We start from the raw sequence: 20,013 nt of genomic DNA, 5'->3' as shown, positions 1-20,013 counted from the left end.
CAACTAACATTTATTAGGTTCCAAATAAGAGCAAAAAACTTGGTGAGTGTTATGGGGAAGTTAAGGAAAAACAAGAGACAGGCCCTGTCCTCAAGGAACTTCCAGTCTAACAGGGAAGGAGACAGAAAAATGGCTGGGAAGCTGGGTGTGCATCCTGGGCCCTCAATCTAGTACACAGGCAGGGGATTAAGGGCAGGTCTTTTGGAAAAAGGGATATCGGAGCTAGGCCTCAGATTAGAAGTTATAAGCCAGGAGCTCCTTGTGGCCCAGACAAATGTTTTGTGTCGTTTATGTTTTTTGGCCTAAACAGTGATTTTTAAATTAAATTCCAACCTAACAATTTTTTTAAAAAGATTTTATTTATTTATTTTGACAGAGAGAAAGAGAGACAGTGAGAGCAGGAACACAAGCAGGGGGAGTGGGAGAGGGAGAAGCAGGCTTCTGGCTGAGTGGGGAGCCCGATGCGGGGCTCGATCCCAGGACCTTGGGATCATGACCTGAGCCGAAGGCAGACGCTTAACAACTGAGCCACCCAGGAGTGCCTCCAACCTAACAATTTAATAACCTTCATCATCATCATCATCTAAATTTTTAGTTTCTCCTAAAAAATTAGATCTGGTGAAAAGGAGCTGACATTCCTGCATAATGATGGGTTAGAGCTAAGAAAGAGCAATCTCCAGTTTGCCAGGGCCTTCTCCACATTGCTTCTCTGATACAGACTATCAGCTGCCATTTATAATCAGGACTGATTGTTTCTTCAATAGTAGAGAAATATTTCTCTCCATTCATGTCTCTACCAAAAACTAGGAATAAAAAGGACAGCTCTCCATTCTTCTTATACCTGGCCTGTTTCACATATTTGCATCACCTGTCCGGCTGTGTCCTCAAATGACAAATGCAGACATGCGGAGATGGATGTGTGGATGGATGGATGTCCAAATCTCGGACTCTGGGCAGAAGACAATACAAACCAGGGCAAGAAAGTGGAAAAGTTCATGGCACACTCAGGGCGTGGAGCTCATGAAGGGGAGAGCCAACCTTCAGGAAGTGGAATCTTTAGCTTGGTGGAAGGAAGGGTGGGGATGGCGTCACTCTTGAAGGCAATGGGGAGCATTAACGGCTTTGCGGAGGGGAGCGAAGCAACAGCACCCAGCTAGGGAGGATCTCTCTGACATGAGAGAGACTGGAGGGAAGAAGAGACTATTGGTAGGAAAGATCACTGCAGGAAGTCATTGATAAGAGAAGCTAAGGGCATCTTTTTCTTGGGCAACTAGCTGTGCCTGGCACCTTGTTGAAGGCTTTACGAACGTGACCTCACAAACTGTTGTTTCAGTAGCGTAAGCTGGCAGAGATGAGAACCTTGACAGGGCTTCAAGGCCTGATGAACTCACTTGAGCCTAACTCTCACTGCTTTTTACGTGGCATTACCTGCAATATTCCAAACAACTGAAGCTAGTCTCAGCAGCTCATGCCTGCTCTTACCTATCTGGAATGCTCTTCCCTACAGTCTTCTCACAGCTACTATTTGTCTTACGGCTCTGCTTAGACAGAACCTGTCTAAGCCTCAGCCCCTGAACTAGGTCAAGTCCCTTGTTTTATGGTTGTACTGTTCCTGTAACTTCCCCTTTCAGCTTCTATCACGCTGAGAGAAAACATGCCTGTTTCCCCAACTAGAATGTAAGTTCCATGAAGGCAAGAACCTCATTCACTGCTATACTCCCAGAACCTGCTAGGATAGCATGGCACACAGTGGGCATTCAAAAAAGACGTGGGCACCTGTGTGGCTCAGTAGGTTAAGCGTCTGCCTTCGGCTCAGGTCATGATCCCAGGATCCTGGGATCGAGCCCCGCATAGGGCTCCCTGCTCAGGGGGGAGCCTGCTTCTCCCTCTCCCTGCCGCTCCCCCCTTGCTTGTGCTCTCTGTCAGATAAATTAAATCAAATCTTAAAAAAAAAAAAAAAAAAAGATGTAGAACTAGAGTAGTGGACAGGAAGGGAAGAATGCTCCGAAATCTTCAGGTCTAAGAGCTGGCAGGATTTGACAGCTGCCTGAATAGGGGATCAAGGGTAGAGTCAAAATGGACAGGAGCTTGAAAACCTGAGGATGAGATGGTATGGGGATGGTAAGAGAAAGAGAAAGGAGTGGAAAGAAAAAAGGACGAAGGAACAGAGGATGTCGTCCTTACCCAGCTCAATGCAGGTTATCCCCAAGGACCAGACATCCACCTTGCCATCGTACTGCCCCTCATCCATTGCCAGGATCACCTCCGGAGCCATCCTGGGAGAAAGGTCAGGAGAAAGAGGCTGATCACTCACCCAGACTCTGCCAACTCCTGCTCCCAACATCCTGGGGACTCTCTCCACTCACCACTACCCCCACTCACCAGTATGGGGTGCCCACAAAGGAGTTGGCGGGTGCCATGATAGATGCAGAGCCAAAGTCCCCCAGCTTCACCAAGCCTGGCTCTGATAGCAAGATGTTTCCAGCCTTCACATCCCTGCCAGAGACAAAGCACAGGGATAAGGCATGCATCTCAGGAAGGCTGGGCAGGGGCTTTAGCACCAAGTTTCCAAGAGGGCTGTAGACCAGCTGAATGAGAAGTGGTGTAGAGTGCACCCCCTCCCAGCCATTGTCAGTGCAGCTTGTACCTATGGATCATGTTGTGGGAGTGCAGATAAGCCAGGCCCTGAAGGGCCCCGTGGGTCACAGCTGCAATCTCCACCTCCTGAAGGGGCTTCTTGTGCACTGGGGAGTGAGGGAAAAACATCGAACTGAAGGGAGCCCAAGGGTAGGGCTGGAACAAGCTCCCCTGATCCCTTCCCCTACAGCTTCTTTGCCCTTCTCCCTTCTCCCACTTGTCGGCCAGAGCCACTTACCTTCTAGAAGGTCAGAAGCTGAGCCCAGGCAATACTCCATCACCAGCTAAGAAAAGATAAAGGGTCAGAGATAAGCATATCTGGCCACCCCTGCCCCATCTCCCTTGGACAGAGATCCAGAGAGTTTCTCTGCCTATCCTCCACTCAGGCATTGCCCCCGGGGGGTAAAGACAGAGAGGAAAGACAACTGAGAAAACGACGTGGTCATGGGAGAGTCCCTTAGAGCCAGAGCCTCCTCTAGAAACAGCCCAAGATACCACCACTCCCATCTGAATCCCTTCAAAGCCCCATTCTATCTCCATTTCCTCCAGTCTACGTGCCCCTTTCCAACTACTAACAGTTTATGCCAATCTTCAAACCAGCCTCTCCTTCTGGACAGACATTGCTGTTCATGGGTTTGTCTGAGGACTAAAGAAGTTGGGGGAGACTTCCTCCTTTCCGAGGTCCCTATAATGGCACCTGGAACAGGGCCCACCTAAGAGACTGGACCAGGACAAGGATGGGGGGCAAAGATCAGGCCAGAGTCAGGGGGCTAGCTCACCCAAGCCGTGTGCTCCCTCAGGTAACAGCCCCGGTACTGAATGGTATTGGGGTGCCGGAGCTTCTGCAGGAACCGCACCTCCTTGATGATATCCTGCCACTTCTGAGAGGAGGTCAAGGGAGGAAAGGCTTACTCATCCTACACATCGAGACTTGGGTCCCCTGCCCTGCCCCCCACCAGTCTTGTCAAACTTGACCCACCTCATTTGACTGCTTCCCACTGTAGGACATCTTCTTGATGGCCACCACCTCACTATTCCGGACATCTCGGGCCTAGAAGACCAGACCAGAAGGTAGTGAAGGCCCCTGGTAAGAACTGGGCAGCGGGAAGACTTGCTGGCCCAACAGGAGAGGGCAGGAAAGGCTGGTGTGGTATAGTAGTGTAGAGGGCTGTGGACCCACAGCAAGAAGAATGCAGTGCTCATCCCTACCCCATTCTCCGAAGTCCCAACTCACAAAGTACACGGCTCCAAAGCTGCCATGGCCAATTTCCCGGAGATCAGAGAAGAGCTTTTCAGGGTCATCCTTGAAGAACAGCTCAGCCACATCGGGGTCCTTCAGGCTCCCGGCCCGGCCCCCAGCTGGCATGATGGCCCCTGGGGGCCCTGAGAGTGGGGCCTGACCTGGAGAATGAAGAGCAGACCCTTAGAGCAAAGATGGGACACTCAGAGAGAGGAAGGGGCCTCTCAAGTTTCTGTCTTCTCCTCCCCTAGTTCCCTGATGAGGGGGAGGCACCGCAGAGGAAGGGCAAGGGGGAGATTAGGAACAACATCAAAGCTCCAAAAAAATGAAGTTGCCCTGGCAACCAGAGCACGGGGGCCGGGTCCCTGGAGTCCCTAAAACTGTTAGGAAGACTGAGAGCTAAGCATCCTCACCACCCCCAGCCCTCAGTAAATCCATTTTGCTACAACCCTTACTTCTCCCCTCAAGAATAAAAGATCCCGCCTCCCAGCCAGAACCCCAGATTCCCAAGTGTCCTGTCCCACAAGTCCCATACCCCAAATATTTCCAGGCACCTTCCTGTTCCCCTTGGCGTCGAGGCCCCCTCCTCCCTCAACCTCTCACACCCTGGAAGAGAGCAGGAAACAGCCAGGCCGGAGGCAGTGGAAATCCGGCCATTGTTAGAAGTGGGTACTGGCCCAGAAGGGCCAGAGGACTTGCTCTCAAAAAGGGCTAGGGACACTGTGGTAGGGAGGAGATGCAGAACGGAAGGACAGGGATAGAAACGGCATCTGGCTTTTGGGGCCTCTCTGTGACCTGGGCCGCCTTACTTGTCCAGTCCAACTGCATATGCATCATGCACAGGTACAGGACATTTGTGGTGTACAAATAACATTTATTGAGCATGTAAAGTAAGCACCTTACATGCATCTCTCTCATTCAATCCTTACCACAACTTTATGAGGATTTACTATTACCCTTATCTTGCAGATGAGGAAACAAGCTCAGAAAAGGTTAAGTCTTGCTGAAAGCTGGTCCCCTATGCTAGGCATGAAATAAGCAGGGCAAGATAGTGATCACCATTTCACGGATGAGGTGACTGAGGCATAGAAAGGAAGCAGGATTTCTCCAAGGTCAGAGAACAGGATCTTCTCTCCAGTCAGGCCAGTGTGCTTATTATTATTACTGTCTTAGCAACTCACCTCAAGCTCATCCCTCTCCTGCAGGAAGCCTCCCTTGACCACTCTAGCCTTTGGGGGGAGCTCCTAGAGCACCCAGCCCAAAACCCAGAGCAAGCTCCTGCAGTACAAGGAAGCCAAGGACCCCGCCCCTTTCCCCCAGGGAATTCCAGGCCAGGCTCCTGGCTAAGCACTTGTTGGAATTCAGGCACAAAAGAGCCTTCAGCAGAGTTGGACTCCCAGGGCAGACAGAGTTCTAGCTCCTTTAAAGCACCTAACAATTTAGCATGTGATTATATTCTGTCGTGCATGGTTTCCTGTTGTGTTGTTAATTTTGTCTCCTTAGCCCAACTGGAAGCTGGAGGGCAAGAAGTAAGCCTGACTCTCGCGTGGGCCCCCAGGGTGCAGAGGGCTCAGAATAGCCTGGGAGATTGATTGACTGCCTTCAGCCAAGCCCTCAGCAGCTCCCAAGCTGCTCAAAACAGGCCCCTTTCTCCATTCTCCTGCCAGCAACCCTGCCAAGCACCCCTCACCCCCACCACACACCCACACAAAAAGGCAGGTGCTCACAACTTGCCAAAGCAATCTTCTTGACCTCTTTACCAGCACCCAGCCCAGAATGCCAACCCAGGACCCCAAGCCACATATAAGGGATGCCAACAAAACATCACGCAGGGCCTCTTCCTCAAATAATGAATATTTGAGCAATTACCAAAGTCTGTGCTAAATCACAGCCACTTTCTAAAATGGACAATGTTATCACCATTCTGCAGATGAGGAAACCCAAGTTTGTCCCTAAGCTACACTACCAGTACATCTCATCAGCAACACACCACAGGGTTTTGAGTAAGTTCCTTATACTTGGTCTTCTCTTTGGTAAAATGGATTACAGCATAGGGCTGTTGTGAGATTTTTAATGAGATCTCAAACCTAGGAACACTAGGCAGACACTTAGCATATGGATTTTTCCTTCCCTGCCTCCAGGGTCACCACAAGGATTTAATACTTTGGAGATCATCCTACCCCAGCAGCTTGGCTTTAACTGTGAAGAGACACCACTATGGCTATCATTTGTCAAAAGAGAGAGCCCTCTCAGGAACCCAGGCCAAAGAATGGAATCAGGGTAAAGATGAAGGTCACAGTAGAGAGAAAAATCCACGAGACAGAAGACAGGAGCCAGAGCCTCCCATCAGGAAAAGCTTCTGAGTACAGCCCTCCTAAAAAGGAAGCTCTTCTCCCCCTCATTCTTAAATCTCACCCCAACTCATTTTCCTCTGGATTCCTGGCCAAGAAGAGATGCCAAGAAACAGGTATGGAGCAGGGGCAAAACTTGATCAAGAACTTGGGTTCAAATCCTGATTCTGCCACTGTGTGACCTTGGGCAACCTCTCTGGGCCTCAATATTCTCAACTGTAAAATGGGAAGACAGCAACAAAAGAGGCCCCCACAGGGTGAATGGAGGGGGAGGTGTCACATGAGAGAACAGATGTAAAGCACTTTGTAAATGACAGATCGCTTGACAAATGTATGAGATTACACCATCAGCAAGAGGTTGGAAGGTAATGATATAGCTGGGAGAAAATATTGCCAGGCATTCCCTAACACAAATGCACACACACACTTCCTTGAAAGGACAAGAAATCCAACCAGACCATGCCTAAAAAACAGATAAGTGGACCCACCATGGAGATCAAAGGCAAGGGAATCAACACCCAAAGCAATCCAGAGAAAGGGGTATAATCACGGAGAACAGGTAGCTGTGAGGGGCAAAGTGAACATGGGAGAAGACCAGAAGAGTGCAAACCCATCTGATTAGCTCAAGCACCCTAGGGCGTGACCCCCATGACATCAAAGACCCTGTCACCTGATGTTCCCCCATCAGACAGACATAATGAAGGAAGAGGAACAAGGTGGCAGCAAAAGGCACGGCTAGCCAGAGGCTGACCACTGGCCCACTGGGCTTCATCCTGAGGAGAGGGCCTACCCAGGCCCAGTTCCTCAAAAAGGAGCACCCTTTCTTCTCAATGCTAGATACAGGGACCCGCGCCCCTGCACCCCGTGTCTCACCTGGTAGGGGTCACTATGGTGCCCCAGCGCTTCCGCCTCCTCCTGGGGTCCTCCAGCGGCTCTGCCAAGCAGGGAGAGGGGCAAGGAGACCTTTCCCCTTGCCACCTCTTCCTCGGCTTTCGCCCTTCCTGAGGGGCGGGCCCGGGAAGCCTCCCCTGGAGGGGAGGGGGTGACAACCTGATCTGACCTCGCGGTCCAGTCCTCCTCCTCCTCGAGGGCGACAGTTGCTGAATCCCGGATTTCTGGTTGTGGGGTCTGAACCCCAGATATTTGAACGAAGGGAGGCTGAATTTGATATCTGAACGCGCGGGGAATGAACCCCGGATACTGGTGCACGCAGGGGCCTGAACCCCAGATTTTTGAAATCCTATGAAACAGAGCCCCAGGTTTAGAGAGGTTGGGACCCGAGTCCTGGATATGTTGGGTCTGAGGGGCTGATACCCGGATATTTGAGAAGCGAGGGGTCAAGCCCGGAAATTCGCGACCGAAGGGCCTGAGCCCCAGGTCTTCGGCCACCGACAGGGGGCCCACCCCGAGGACGTCCGGCCGCACGGCCCCTCTCACGCCGGGGTCCGAGGGTGACAGCCCTCACTCCCGTCCCGGCCTCCTCCCTTCTCCCTTCTCTCTCCTGGGGGTAGCTGAAAGATTGTAGCTAAGGACGGTCCCCGCGCCTTCTCTCCCTCGCCTCTTCTCAGTCTCAGCCTCTCTCCGCACCACGGCCCCGGTCTCGTCCCGGTCTCCCTCTCCCTCTTCCTCCCAATTCCAAGATGGAGACCGGGCGGGAGCGCGCAGGCGCGGTAGGGACGCCGGGCCAAAGGGGGCGGAACCGCAAATGAAATAGCCCCGCCCCTCTATCCTCACTGCTGGGGCCAGGGAGATGGGCAGCCACCGAGTCAGAGTGCGCGCGCGCTCCGCCACGCGGACCCTCGATGGGAGGAGGCGGGGAGAAGGGCTAGGCTTGGAGGGGGAGGAGCTCAGCACGCAGTCCGACAACTGGCCGTGGAGAGGGCTGCAGCGCATGCGTTCGCCCCGCCTTAGCGCTGAGCCCGAGCTTGTTGCTAGGGGAAGCTTTGAGGGGGCGCGAGTGGAAGGAAAGAAGAAGCCGGGATCTGCGCCTGCGTATAAGGTAGCGGTTGGGAGGGGCAAGGGAAGGAGACTTGCTGGGCGCAGAAAAGGCGGGAAAATGGACTGCTCTGGTTAGTAACCATACAGCCAGGGCGTGGGCTCCCAAATTCGAGGAATCTTTGCTGGGAAAACTCAATCTGTCAAATCCCTTCAGGAAGCAAGCCGTTCACAATTGCATGACCTGCACAAGGTCACACAGCATTTATGTCAAAGCATCCCCATGGTTCTCTCAACTAGTTGGAACTATCGATTTTCTTTCATAGAAAAAAAACAAGACATAAGGTGGCAGAGCTGCGATCAAAACCAGGTGTTTTCCAAAGGCAAGTCACAATAGAGGATAGAGCTGCAGTAATCCACGCCCTATGCCAGCCTGTATCCCAAACTGAAGAGTCAACAAGGAAAAGTCCCCCAAACCTGTCTACCCTGAAATTCCCACCTCAACCCAATCCCCAATAAACACCCTGGGCAACACTGGGCAAAAAAGCCTTTTATTTTCCCCCACATTCCAGCTCTCCATTTTTTGTAACATTTCTTCCAACTTAGAACAAAGTCTGGAGAAGTTGATTCACACCTGGAGAAAAAGAAGATCAAAAACAAGGGCAGAGGGTGCCTGGGTGGCTCAGTTGGTTAAGCGACTGCCTTTGGCTCAGGTCATGATCCTGGAGTCCCGGGATCGACTCCCGCATCAGGCTCCCTGCTCAGCAGGCAGTCTGCTTCTCCGTCTGACCCTCCCCCCTCTCATGTGCTCTCTCTCTCTCTCTCATTCTCTCTCTCAAATAAATAAAATCTTTAAAGGAAAAAACAAGGGCAGAGGGGTGCTTGGGTGCCTCAGTCCGTTAAATGTCTGCCTTCAGCTCAGGTCATGATCCTGGAGTGCTGGGATCGAGCCCCATGTTGTCAGGCTCCCTGCTCAGCGGGGAGTCTGCTTCTCCCTCTGCCTCTGCTCCTCCCCCTGCTTGTGCTCTCTCACTCACTCTCTCAAATAAATAAAATTAAAAAACAAAAAAAACAGGGCAGATCAGAGGGCTGTTGGGGGAAGCTCTGGGATGGCTGCAAAGAATGAGGAAGGAGCAGAGGAAGTGGGTACAAGCACTCATCCCAACTGGGTGGGTGGCTTCAGGACCCCAGGATCTGCTAGGAGCCAGAAAGCCTTCATTTCCCAGTCCACTCAGATCTAAGAAAAGCTAGGAGGGTTCCACCATCTCCTATCCCAAGTAGGTGGAGCCTAGCCCTGAGCAAAATAAGCAAAGTTGATCTTGAGCATCCAGTTCCTCTGGCCAGAGCCCTTCCCTGGGCTTGGTCTGTTTCCACTTCTGCCATGGCTATCTCCTAGGGTACAGCAGCTAGTCACTGAAGCTGAGAACAGTTTAAGAGCTGGGTGCACAACAGATAACTCTCAAATTACATGACCTCCACCTCACAGAGTGAGACTTTTTTACAGAAATATCTTTTCCTTAATGAGCGGACACATGGACTAGTTAGCCAATATGTTCCCCGCACACTGCCACCTTTGTGAGGTGTGTTCCTCCAAAGATCCTGTTAGCAAAATCAACTTTTTCTAAATGCAACGAAGGCTAATGGAAAAGAGAAAGTGTATGTAAAATGCTTGGGCACATACTATGTGCCTAGTAAATGCGCATCATCAATCCTTTTGTGCTGTTCAAGGTGAGTTTTACAAAATTTGCATCATAAAACTGGGTATCAGAATTTCAGGACAAAAGCAAGGCAAACATAATTCATATCCAGGATGCATCATCAAATGTGAACCCTGTTAACTCACCACTGTTGCCAAAAAGCTTGGATGTGAACTACAGCTATGGATGAATCTTAAAATCAGAATGTTAACCGCAAGAAGTCAGTCACACAAGAATATGTACGATTCCATCTACATAAAGTGTAAAAATAAGTAAAACCAAACCATATTGTTTAGGAATGACTCTATCTCAGTTCTAATTGCCACTTCCACCCCACCCCCTACTCCCACAGGACTGGGGCGAAGAACCTTACCTGAGAACAAGATGGGAACTAGGCCAGCGCCCTCAGAGCCGGGTTCTAGACCAGTGGGACTCCCGGCGTGGGTGGAAGCACACAGCAGTGAGACAGCAGAGAAGGCCACAGAAGAGAAGCAGGAAGGAGCCCAAAACAAGCAGTCTGGAGCCACACAGAGCCAGCTCCTCCTAAGGATGGCCAAAGGGAGGGAAGGAGGAATGAATGAGAGGGAAGGAAGGTGGAGAATCTTCCTCTGGGAAGACATCTTATCCCCGGGGCCAAGAGCTATAGAGAGAAGCCCCCATGAGGGGAGAGGGCTCTCTACATCCAGTGAGCAACCAAAGGGAAAATGTAATTTCTATACAAGCTAATTGTCTCAATGGTCTATGAACTGCTTTCTTGCCCAACCATTGAAGTGAACCCCCATAATGTCTCCATTAGATAGGAAATTCACTACTGCCCACATTTTAAATGTGCTCAAGCAGGGCCCGGTCTGGAAACCGTATTTTCTCTGATTCTAAGCTCCCAGGTGATGCTCCTTGCCAGGTCTTTGCAAATGTGAGAGAAAAGCACATAGCAGCCTCCTAACTCTAACCTCTAACTGGTCTGTCTCCTCTACTCAGTCTCTCTCACCCAGCACCAATGGCCCCCATGGCCTGCAGTATCAAGTCGTAGTGTTTTAGCCTCAAGTCGCGGTGCCTCACCATCAGGCCCCTGCCTCTCCCCCTCAGTCATTCCTAAGCCCCTCCTTATGGAGTGCCCTCGAAGGCTGAACACTTCAACCTCCAGGCCTGTGCTCATGCTGGTCCTTTTGCCTGGAATGTGTTTCCCCTCTCCTGAACCCCCTCTATCGCATTCTCTGCCCACATCTTCCTCCTCTTCAAGGGTCACCCTGAAAGGGCAGACAAAGCCTGGGACTGCAGTCAGAAGGCATAGGTTGAAATCCTGGGTCTGCCACTTATCCAGTTGTGTGGCCTTGGGCAATTCACTCCCTCTCTCTAAGCCTGTTTCCTCATCTGTAAAATGGGATAATAACAGCTACCTCAAAAGGCTATTTTAAGATCAAATGAGATAATGAACCTGAAAGCACTTTGTACATTATAAACTACTATACACAATTCTCTTTCTTAAATGCCACCTTCTCTGTGAAGCACTCTCCATAAGTGTTCAAGTTAGGGTTAATTGCTCCTTACTCCATGTTTGAATAACACTTTGCTCACATCTCTATGATAGCGATTAGCCCATTCTGCCTCTTATTACAGCTTCTGCATTCCTTTAAGGTGGCGATCATATTTTATTCTGTGTAAAGACAATCATTAATAGTAACAGCTGTCACTCACCCAATCTCTATTATGTAGCAGGCGTTGTACTGGGCACCTGACATTCATTCTCATTCATCTTTATTTGTTGGCATCAGGAGATAGTATCATGTTTTCCATTTTACAGATGAGGAAGCTGAGGCTCAGAGAAGCTCAGATGCTTGCTCAAGGTCACACAGCCTCTGAGGCAGAATTATAGACTATGAAACCCCAACAACCTGAGGCTCTTACCGAGGTGAGCAACTTGGTGAGCACAAGGCCTTCGTGGCTCCAGACCCTGATACACTCCTCAGCCATCTCAGGACTCAAGGTGGCATTTCCTGCTCCCTCCTCTGAGCAGGAGAGGGGTGGCTGGCTGGAGGGCAGGATTCCTGGAGCAGCACTAAAATACAGGCAGGTTCCTGGGGTCCTTTCTGTGGTCACCCTGGCAGTAATGAGGACGAGCTCTCTTGCAGAAGATCCTATGAGAGGCAAAGGACAGGCAGTGGAAGAAGATGGAGGGTGGGGTGGAAGCCATTCATCTTCAGACTTCCATTCGTTTCTAAGGCTTCCTTCAGTAACAGCTGTTTTGGCACTGAGTCTATTCAATAAAGTACTCTATGCACTATCCCTGTGTCATTGAGAAATGACAATAACTATGTACCAATATAAACAAAAAATTAAGTTTGCTTGCAATCAATAAAACAATCATGCCAATACTCACAAAGTTGCGGTGAAACTGGGGCAGATACACATTGCCAATGTCAGTCTGTATAAATGAGCCTGTCCTTTTTAAGAAAGCAGTCCCTACCAGGTACCAAAATCCATGAATAGGTTCACACCCCATTCCAAATTAGCGGGGAAATTTAGTCAATGGCCTTGGGACAATTTCCATTTGGGGAAAAAAAAAGTTAGACTCATCTCACACTACAAAATAAAGTCCAGATGTGTTAGAGATCTATACAAACACATTAAACCAAACAAAACCCAAAGAAAATACAGAAGAATATTTTCTAAGTTTAAAGTGGGGAAGGCCTTCCTAAAAAAGACACAAGACCTATAAGCCTGAGTAAAGGGTGAGAGCAATAAACTTAACCTTGTAACAGTTGAAGGCTTCTCTATGATGAAAGATAACTTAAAAAAAAAAAAAGTAACAGAATGGATGAAAATATCTATCCATTTTTTGTAAAGATTTATTTATTGGGGGGAAGGGCAGCAGGAGAGACTCTTTAAGCCGACTCCCCTCTGAGCGAGGAACCCATGGGACTTGATCTCATAACCCATGAGATCCTGACCCGAGCCAAAACCAAGAGTTGGATGCTTAACAGACTGAGCCACCCAGGTGCCCCAAAATGCCTATATTTAATTGGCAAAAAGGTTAACAATCCAGAATATATAAGGATCTTCTAAAAATTAAGAAGATAAAACAAGCAACTTAGAAGACAAATGAGCAAAGTATATGAACAGGAAATTCATGGAGGCATGAAAACGGCCAAATAAACCTAACAAGAAGATGTTCAACCTCACTAACAATCAGAAGAAAGTAAATGAAAACAATCAGGCAATTTCTTTGGTCATTAAATTGGTAAAAATTAAAAAGACTGATAATAACAAGAGTTGCTGAAGATGTGGGGAAATGGGCACTCTCACTGAGTGACACCTTTTAGAAGACGATGTACCTGTACCTGTTACAATTTTAAATGGGTACAGATTATGACTGAGAAGATGCCCATCAAACTGTGGACACTGCAGGGGAGGTGGGACAGATTGTTACATGTGCTTTGTATACTTCTTTGTGATACGAATCCACAACAAAACATATTTGTCTATTAAAAAAAGGTCCAGGGGCGCCTGGGTGGCTCAGTCGTTAAGCGTCTGCCTTTCGGCTCAGGTCATGATCCCAGGGTCCTGGGATCGAGCCCCGCATCGGGCTCCCTGCTCTGTGGGAAGCCTGCTTCTCCCTTTCCCACTCCCCCTGCTTGTGTTCCCTCTCTCGCTGTGTGTCTCTCTGTCAAATAAATAAAATCTTTAAAAAAAAAAAAAAAAGGTCCATACCCTTTGACTCAGTAATACCACTTACAGAAACTCATCGTAAGGAAAGGATTCAAAAGAAAGATGCCGGGGCGCCTGGGTGGCTCAGTCGTTAAGCGTCTGCCTTCGGCTCAGGTCATGATCCCAGGGTTCTGGGATCGAGTCCCACATCGGGCTCCCTGCTCGGCGGGAAGCCTGCTTCTCCCTCTCCCTCTCCCCCTGCTTGTGTTCCTGCTCTCGCTATCTCTCTCTCTGTCAAATAAATAAATGAAATCTTAAAAAAAAAAAAAAAAAAGATGCCAAGTATACCAAGATGTTTATTGTGACTTCACCCAAAAAAAAAAAAAAAAAAAGGAAGCAATAGAGATGTTTAACACTAGGAAAAGCATTACAAATGATGGCCCAAGCACTTAATGGATCACCTTACATCCATTAAAATAATAACATTCAGGCCAGGCAGAAAAAAAAAAAAAATGATGTCATAAGCGAAAAAAGAGAAATACAAACCAGGATGTATACATACATATATATATATATCATAATGACAACTAAGAAATGCACATGCAAAACCACCCCCCGTTTCTCTATGTTCCCCAGATTGAATCAGTCACCATGTCCTGTCAATCCACTGCCAGTATCTCTCTCAGATCAGTCCCCTTCTTCAATGGCATTGTCTTAGCTAGGGTGTCCTCATCATCTTTCTATTGCAACCACCTCCTACCTGCTCTTCCTGCCATTGGACACACTTTTACCAGGCAGTCAGCCAACAGAGTGTGACCTTTTTAAAACAACAACAACAAAACCTTACTATTTTCCTGACAAAAATTTTGAGTTTGCCCAATGTACTAGATAAAGTTCAACTACCTGGGTTTGGCACACAAGACCCTCCAGAGGATTCTCTCTGCTTCCTCAAACACATCTCTTGCCACTCATTCAACACTCCTTCCCCTGCACAAGTCAAACTGAACCCCCTGAAGTTCTCAAACATGCCATTATGGTCCCCAACTGCATGCCTTTGCATATGCTTGTCCCTCTGGCTGGAAGAGCACACTCCTAAACCTCCATCAAGCCTCAGCTCAGGCACTGAATCCTTGGAAAAGCCTCTTCACTAACCCTGTTTGACAGACTCCTGAGTATTCCCACTGTACCTTGTGTGCTACTTTACACACTGAAAGGTATTTACTTCTGTTCACATCTGTATCCTTGCTAGACTGTAAGCAGCTTGAGGTGAGGACCCATGTCTTACACATCTCTATATTCCCCATGCTTGGTACATAGTAGGTGCTCAGTAATTATTGCTTAGATGATGCAATCACAGGTGGATTATTTTTTATTTTGTTCAGAATAATCTTTGATGATATTATTCTGTTTCTGACCATCATAAAAAGAACAGGGCTTGTTTGCAGAAGCAGAACTTGAGAAGCTGATCCTAAAATCCGTATGGTAATTAAAGGGATCTGGAATAAGCAAAATAATTTTTAAAAATAAGAACAAAGTTGGAGGACTCATATTTTCTGATTTCAAACTTAATACAAAGCTGCAGTAATTAAGAGTGTGGTGCTACCATAAGGACAGACACATAAATCAATGGACTAAAACTGAGAGTCCAGAAATAAACCTATATATACATCTATGGTCAATTGATTTTCAATAAGGGTGCCAAGACTATTCAAAGGGAAAGAACAGTCTTTTCAACAAAACATGCTGACACAACTGGATGGCCACTTGCAAAAGAATGAAGTTGGACCCCATCCTCACACCATTCACAAAAATCAACTCAAAATGAATCATAGAGCTAAATGTAAGAGTTAAAACTATAAAATTTTAGTAGAAAATACAGGGGTAAATCTTCATGAGGTTGAGTTAGGCAAAGCCTGCTTACTAAAAGCACAAGCAACTAAAGAAAAAATAAACTTGGGGCGCCTGGGTGGCTCAGTTGGTTAAGTGTCTGCCTTCGGCTCAGATCATGATCCTGGGGTCCTGGGCTCAAGCCCTGCATTGGGCTCCCTGCTCAGTGGGAAGTCTGCTTCTCCCTCTGCCCCTCCCCTGCTCATGCTTTCTCTCTCTCTCTCAAATAAATAAATAAAATCTTAAAAAAAAAACAAAACACCATCAATAAAGTGAAAAGACAACCCAGAGAATGGGAGAAAATATTTGCAAATCATACATCAGATAAGAGACTTGTATTTAGGGGCGCCTGGGTGGATCAGTCATTAAGCATCTGCCTTCGGCTCAGGTCATGATCCCAGAGTCCTGGGATCGAGCCCCACATCAGGCTCCCTGCTCCACGGGAAGCCTGCTTCTCCCTCTCTCACTCTCCCTGCTTGTATTCCCTCTTTTGCTCTCTCTCTCTGTCAAATAAGTAAATAAAAATCTTTAAAAAAAAAAAAAAAGAGACTTGTATTTAGAAAATATAAAGAACTCATATAACTCAATAATTAAAAGGCAAATTATCCAATTTTTTTTAAAAGGCAAAACTCCGAATATACATTTCTTTTTTTTTTTTTTTAAAGATTTTATTTTTATTATTTATTTGACAGAGAGACACAGCGAGAGAGGGAACACAAGCAGGGGGAGTGGGAGAGGGAGAAGCAGGCTCCCCGCAGAGCAGGGAGCCCGATGTGGGACTCGATCCCAGGACCCTGGGATCATGACCTGAGCCGAAGGCAGTCGCTTAACCGACTGAGCCACCCAGGCGCCCCGAATATACATTTCTTGAAAGAAGATAGACAAATGACCAAGGAGCGCATAAAAAAAATGCTCAGTATCATTAACCATGCCAATCAGAACCACAATGAGATACTACTTCCCAAAGACTAAGATGGCTAGAATAAAAAAAAAGATAATAACAAGTGTTAGCAAGGACATGGGGAAACTGGAACTCACACACTGCTAGGGGGAAGCAAAATGGTGCAGCCACTTTGGAAAATGGTCTCACAGTTCCTCAAAAGATTAAATGCAGAGTTACAATATGACCCAGCAATTCCACTTCTAGGTATTTCATTTCCCCCAGGAGAAATGAAAATGTATGATCATACAAAATCTTGCATGCGAATGTTGATAGCAGCATTGTTCGTAATAGTCAAAAAGCAGAAACAGGGCGCCTGGGTGGCTCAGTCGTTGAGCGTCTGCCTTCGGCTCAGGTCATGATCCCAGGGTCCTGGGATCGAGTCCCACATCGGGCTCCCTGCTCGGCGGGAAGCCCGCTTCTCCCTCTCCCACTCCCCCTGCTTGTGTTCCTGCTCTCGCTGTCTCTCTCTGTCAAATAAATAAATAAAATCTTAAAAAAAAAAAAAAAAAAAAAAAAAAAAAAAAAAAAGCAGAAACAACCCAAATGTCAAACAACTGATGAATAGATAAATAAGATGTGGAATATCCATACAATGTGTTATTCAGCAATAGAAACACAAAGTACTGATACGTGCTATGACATAGATGAACCTTGAAAACATACTGATTGAAAGAAGCCAGTCACAAAAGAGCATACATTGTATGAAATGTTCAGAATGAGCAAATCTACAGAAAAAGAAAGGTATATAGTTGCCTGGGTCTGGGAGGTTAGGAGGAAAAGGGGAGCGACCGCTAATGGGTACAGGATTTCTGTTGAGATAATGAAATGCTCTAAAATTGATTGTGGTGATAGTTGCACACTTTTGTGACAATATGTAAAGCCACTGAATTGCACATTTTAAATGTGTGAATTTTGGGGCACCTGGGTGGCTCAGTCAGTTGAGTGTCTGCCTTCAGCTCAGGTCATGATCTCAGGGTCCTGAGATCGAGCCCCACATCGGGCTCCCTGCTCAGTGGGGAGCCTGCTTCTCCCTCCCCCCCGCTCATGTGCTCTCTCTCTCACTCACTCTTTCTCTCAAATAAATAAAATCTTAAAAAAATTTTTTTTAAAAATTTAAAAAATGTGTGAATTTTGTTATATGATCATATCTCAATAAAGCTGATGTACATGTATTTACAAAATAAAAAACAGGAAAAATTATCTCAAGTCTGTATATTATCAGACACCTTCCTTTACTCTCATTCTTTGACCACACACATGTACACCTGGACATCAGAGACCTCCCCCCGCCACACACACACACACACACACGCACACACACACACACGAAATTCACAAGGGAATCTTAGAATTGGAAAGGACCACAGAAGGCAGAAAGTTCCACCTTTCTCTCCTCCCTTTTCATTTCCCCAATTTCAGACAAGGAACCTGAGCGCAAATCTCACACAGGAATCAATGGCACCCACTGACTCCCTCCCCTCCCCCCATCATTTCCCCAGAAGACTCTCAGCTCTGTGGGAATGGATGATGTCTAATTTTTTTCTGTATCCTCCATAGCACATGGAGCTGTGGTAAGAACAGAGCAGGCACTCAGGACACTTGCTTAATTGAAGAGGACATGCTTGAATATCCCTGAGGAAAAAGAAGGTGTCTCTAAGAGAAGAAAGCAATAGGGATGAAGAGTGATAAGAAAGAACATTAGGTCAAATCTACCCCATCTCATCACACCTCCAAGGATGAACCTCAGAGCTGGAAGGGAAGAGAGAAAACACTTAGAGGGAACCCACATAGTGTCACTGTGTTCACTGAAAGTATCTAGTCCTTACTACGGCAGAAGGGACTAAGGCCTTGGGATATGCCCAAGGTAACCAGGCTGGGGAGGTCAGAGACAGAACCCATCGCTAAGTGTTCTGACACCCAACCCACAGTCCTCCTTGATCTCACCTTTCAATCCCATCTGACTAGCCTGGACCGTGGCTTGGAATGTCTGTGTCTTGTTCCTGTCTGGACCATCTCCGAAGTTCAAGGTGGTCAGTAAGCCCACGACTTGAGGCCCACGCCACTTCCCTGTGACTGTCCCATTCACGGGGCACAGGGTCAGCTGGCCAAAAGATCTCAAGAAAGAGACCCAGTCCTGTGTGCAAAAGAAAGGTGGAAGAGAGGTGAGAGATTAGCAGCATGAGCAGGCCTGTGTGAAAAGGACGAAGAAGGTACTCACCTGAGGGATGTCAGGGCTGCGCAAGCCAGTCCTGTGGGTGAGGAGGAAGCTGCCAAGGCCCAGGCCTGAAAGGCCAAGAAGCAGCAGGATCAAAGTGGCACAGACCAGAGGTGGGTGGTGGGCCAGACACAGATGCAGGTTGTGCCCTGCCTGGCAGCTGCCCATGGAGAGGAGAGGGGTCCGGGCCTCCACGGAGAGCCTGCTGGAGGACAGGAAGGAAGAACTGGACAAGAGCCTGCCAGTCAGAAGGCACTTACCCATTTTATTCAAAGGGAAGTTAAAGCACTGAAAAGACAAGGGACTTGCCCAAGGCCACACAGCCAGTTAGTGGCAGCGCCAGAACAAGAATCCAGGGCTCTGAACTCCAAGTGTTCATCCCCATGCACCACTCAATAAATGTCTGCTGTATTTCATTTCTGAAGTAATCAAGGCAGAAGCGAAGCAGAGCACACTGTGCTGGAAAGAGGAACCCAAAAGGAGAATTCTTAAGGGGAGAAATTCAGGAGGCAGCTGTTCTGGGGCTAGGGTTTGGCTGAAGAATGGTTCCATCCAATAGCCTAGACAAAGGAAGTGTCTGATGAAAAGAACTCCACTCTGGAGCAAAAACGGTTCAATCTGTATCCTCCTCTGCTACTCACTGGCTATGTGAGGAAAATCAGTTAACCTTTGGGAGCTTACGGATCCGTGAAAGAATGCCAAATAATGAGGACCAAAATGTGACAGAGAAAGCAGTTTTGCATAGTACTCGGCCTTGCAGGAACTCAACAATGTCCATTTCCTTTCCATTTCACTGTTTCATACTGATCTTTAAAACCAGGTGAAGCAAGGCAATAAATACTGTGGTGGAAACTGAGGTTCGGGGACTTTCACAAAGGCGTGGCAGGGCCAAGGTCTGAAACCCGTCTTCTGCTCCCAGGTAGAGTTCCTTCTCCCAAGCGAGAAGCGACAGCCCGATGAAAAGGAACCTCTGGAAGACGGGATAAACATATGGGGTGGGGGGAGAAGGAGGGCTCCAGGGAAATGCAGGTGTCACAGATGCCCAGTCCCTGCCCTGCCCCCCGTCCCGGCACATCTGGAAAGGGGGAGAAAGCACGAAGGGGGAGGGCAGAGCCTGAGTTCTGCGGCTGGCGGTGCCCCTGAGCCTCCCCTCCCCCCGCAAAGCCCCTCCTGCAGGAACTCAACACCCGCAACATCCCTTCCCGGTCCTGCGGCGTCGGGTCCGCCTGCCGCTCCCCCTCACCGCTCGGAGCCGGGCGGAGGCCGGCGCCCCCCGCGACGTCACGCGTGGAGCAGCGAAGGGGCGGGGTCCGTGCTCCCCCCACCAACCCCCACCCACGCGGTGGGGATTCGCATGCGCGCTGTCTACGCGGGCAGCAGCCCGGCCCCTCCCAGGCCGGCTGGGGGCGTACCAAGAAGGAACCCAGTGAAGGGGCGACGGAGAAGAAACTACTCCGCGGTAG

At 48.4% G+C, this 20,013-nt stretch overlaps 2 protein-coding genes and 1 long non-coding RNA gene across 11 annotated transcripts in view; 1 reads left to right on the top strand and 2 right to left on the bottom strand.

Moving 5' to 3' along the window:
* TAOK2 (TAO kinase 2) overlaps positions 1–4,006 on the bottom strand; it is a 14,965-nt gene extending 10,959 nt beyond the window's left edge. For all 3 annotated transcript variants that reach the window (XM_078074611.1, XM_078074612.1, XM_078074610.1), the window contains exons 1-7: positions 3,872–4,006; positions 3,617–3,688; positions 3,417–3,518; positions 2,876–2,921; positions 2,648–2,744; positions 2,383–2,496; positions 2,185–2,276 (exon numbers count right to left, since the gene is read on the bottom strand). In XM_078074611.1, the coding sequence (XP_077930737.1) occupies positions 2,185–2,276; positions 2,383–2,496; positions 2,648–2,744; positions 2,876–2,921; positions 3,417–3,518; positions 3,617–3,688; positions 3,872–4,003 (655 nt within the window). In that variant the 5' untranslated portion in view covers positions 4,004–4,006. The remainder of the gene's footprint in view (positions 1–2,184; positions 2,277–2,382; positions 2,497–2,647; positions 2,745–2,875; positions 2,922–3,416; positions 3,519–3,616; positions 3,689–3,871) is intronic.
* On the bottom strand, positions 3,948–19,932 carry TMEM219 (transmembrane protein 219). 7 transcript variants are annotated; one of them, XM_078074616.1, is made up of 6 exons: positions 19,794–19,932; positions 18,554–18,755; positions 18,280–18,469; positions 11,766–11,995; positions 10,234–10,403; positions 8,694–8,797 (listed from the first exon to the last, which is right to left on the bottom strand). In XM_078074616.1, the coding sequence occupies exons 2-5, from the start codon at positions 18,716–18,718 to the stop codon at positions 10,266–10,268; spliced, it is 723 nt and encodes a 240-aa protein (XP_077930742.1). In that variant the 5' UTR covers positions 18,719–18,755; positions 19,794–19,932; the 3' UTR covers positions 8,694–8,797; positions 10,234–10,265. The 7 variants fall into 7 exon arrangements, with proteins under 7 accessions (XP_077930741.1, XP_077930742.1, XP_077930743.1 ...); XM_078074617.1 differs by having other exon boundaries at positions 18,554–18,752; XM_078074614.1 differs by having other exon boundaries at positions 18,554–19,009; positions 19,794–19,917.
* Positions 19,921–20,013, top strand: part of LOC118540542 (uncharacterized) — a 31,528-nt gene continuing 31,435 nt past the window's right edge. Inside the window, exon 1 of the long non-coding RNA XR_013448771.1 lies at positions 19,921–20,013. This is a non-coding gene — a long non-coding RNA (uncharacterized LOC118540542).

This window comes from Halichoerus grypus, chromosome 6 (genome assembly GCF_964656455.1).
Source record: "Halichoerus grypus chromosome 6, mHalGry1.hap1.1, whole genome shotgun sequence".
Taxonomy (NCBI): domain Eukaryota; kingdom Metazoa; phylum Chordata; class Mammalia; order Carnivora; family Phocidae; genus Halichoerus; species Halichoerus grypus.
Note: the sequence above shows the minus strand (reverse complement) of the source record. Positions and strands in the feature narration are given on the sequence as shown.

Excerpts from the sequence above, each read along its gene's own strand:
- TMEM219 (XM_078074614.1), bottom strand. The coding sequence starts at position 18,814 with ATGGGTAAGTGCCTTCTGACTGGCAGGCTCTTGTCCAGTTCTTCCTTC. Across the intron at positions 18,470-18,553 it reads GCAGCCCTGACATCCCTCAG|GACTGGGTCTCTTTCTTGAG; the intron begins GTGAGTACCTTC and ends TTTTGCACACAG. Across the intron at positions 11,996-18,279 it reads TAGTCAGATGGGATTGAAAG|GATCTTCTGCAAGAGAGCTC; the intron begins GTGAGATCAAGG and ends TGCCTCTCATAG.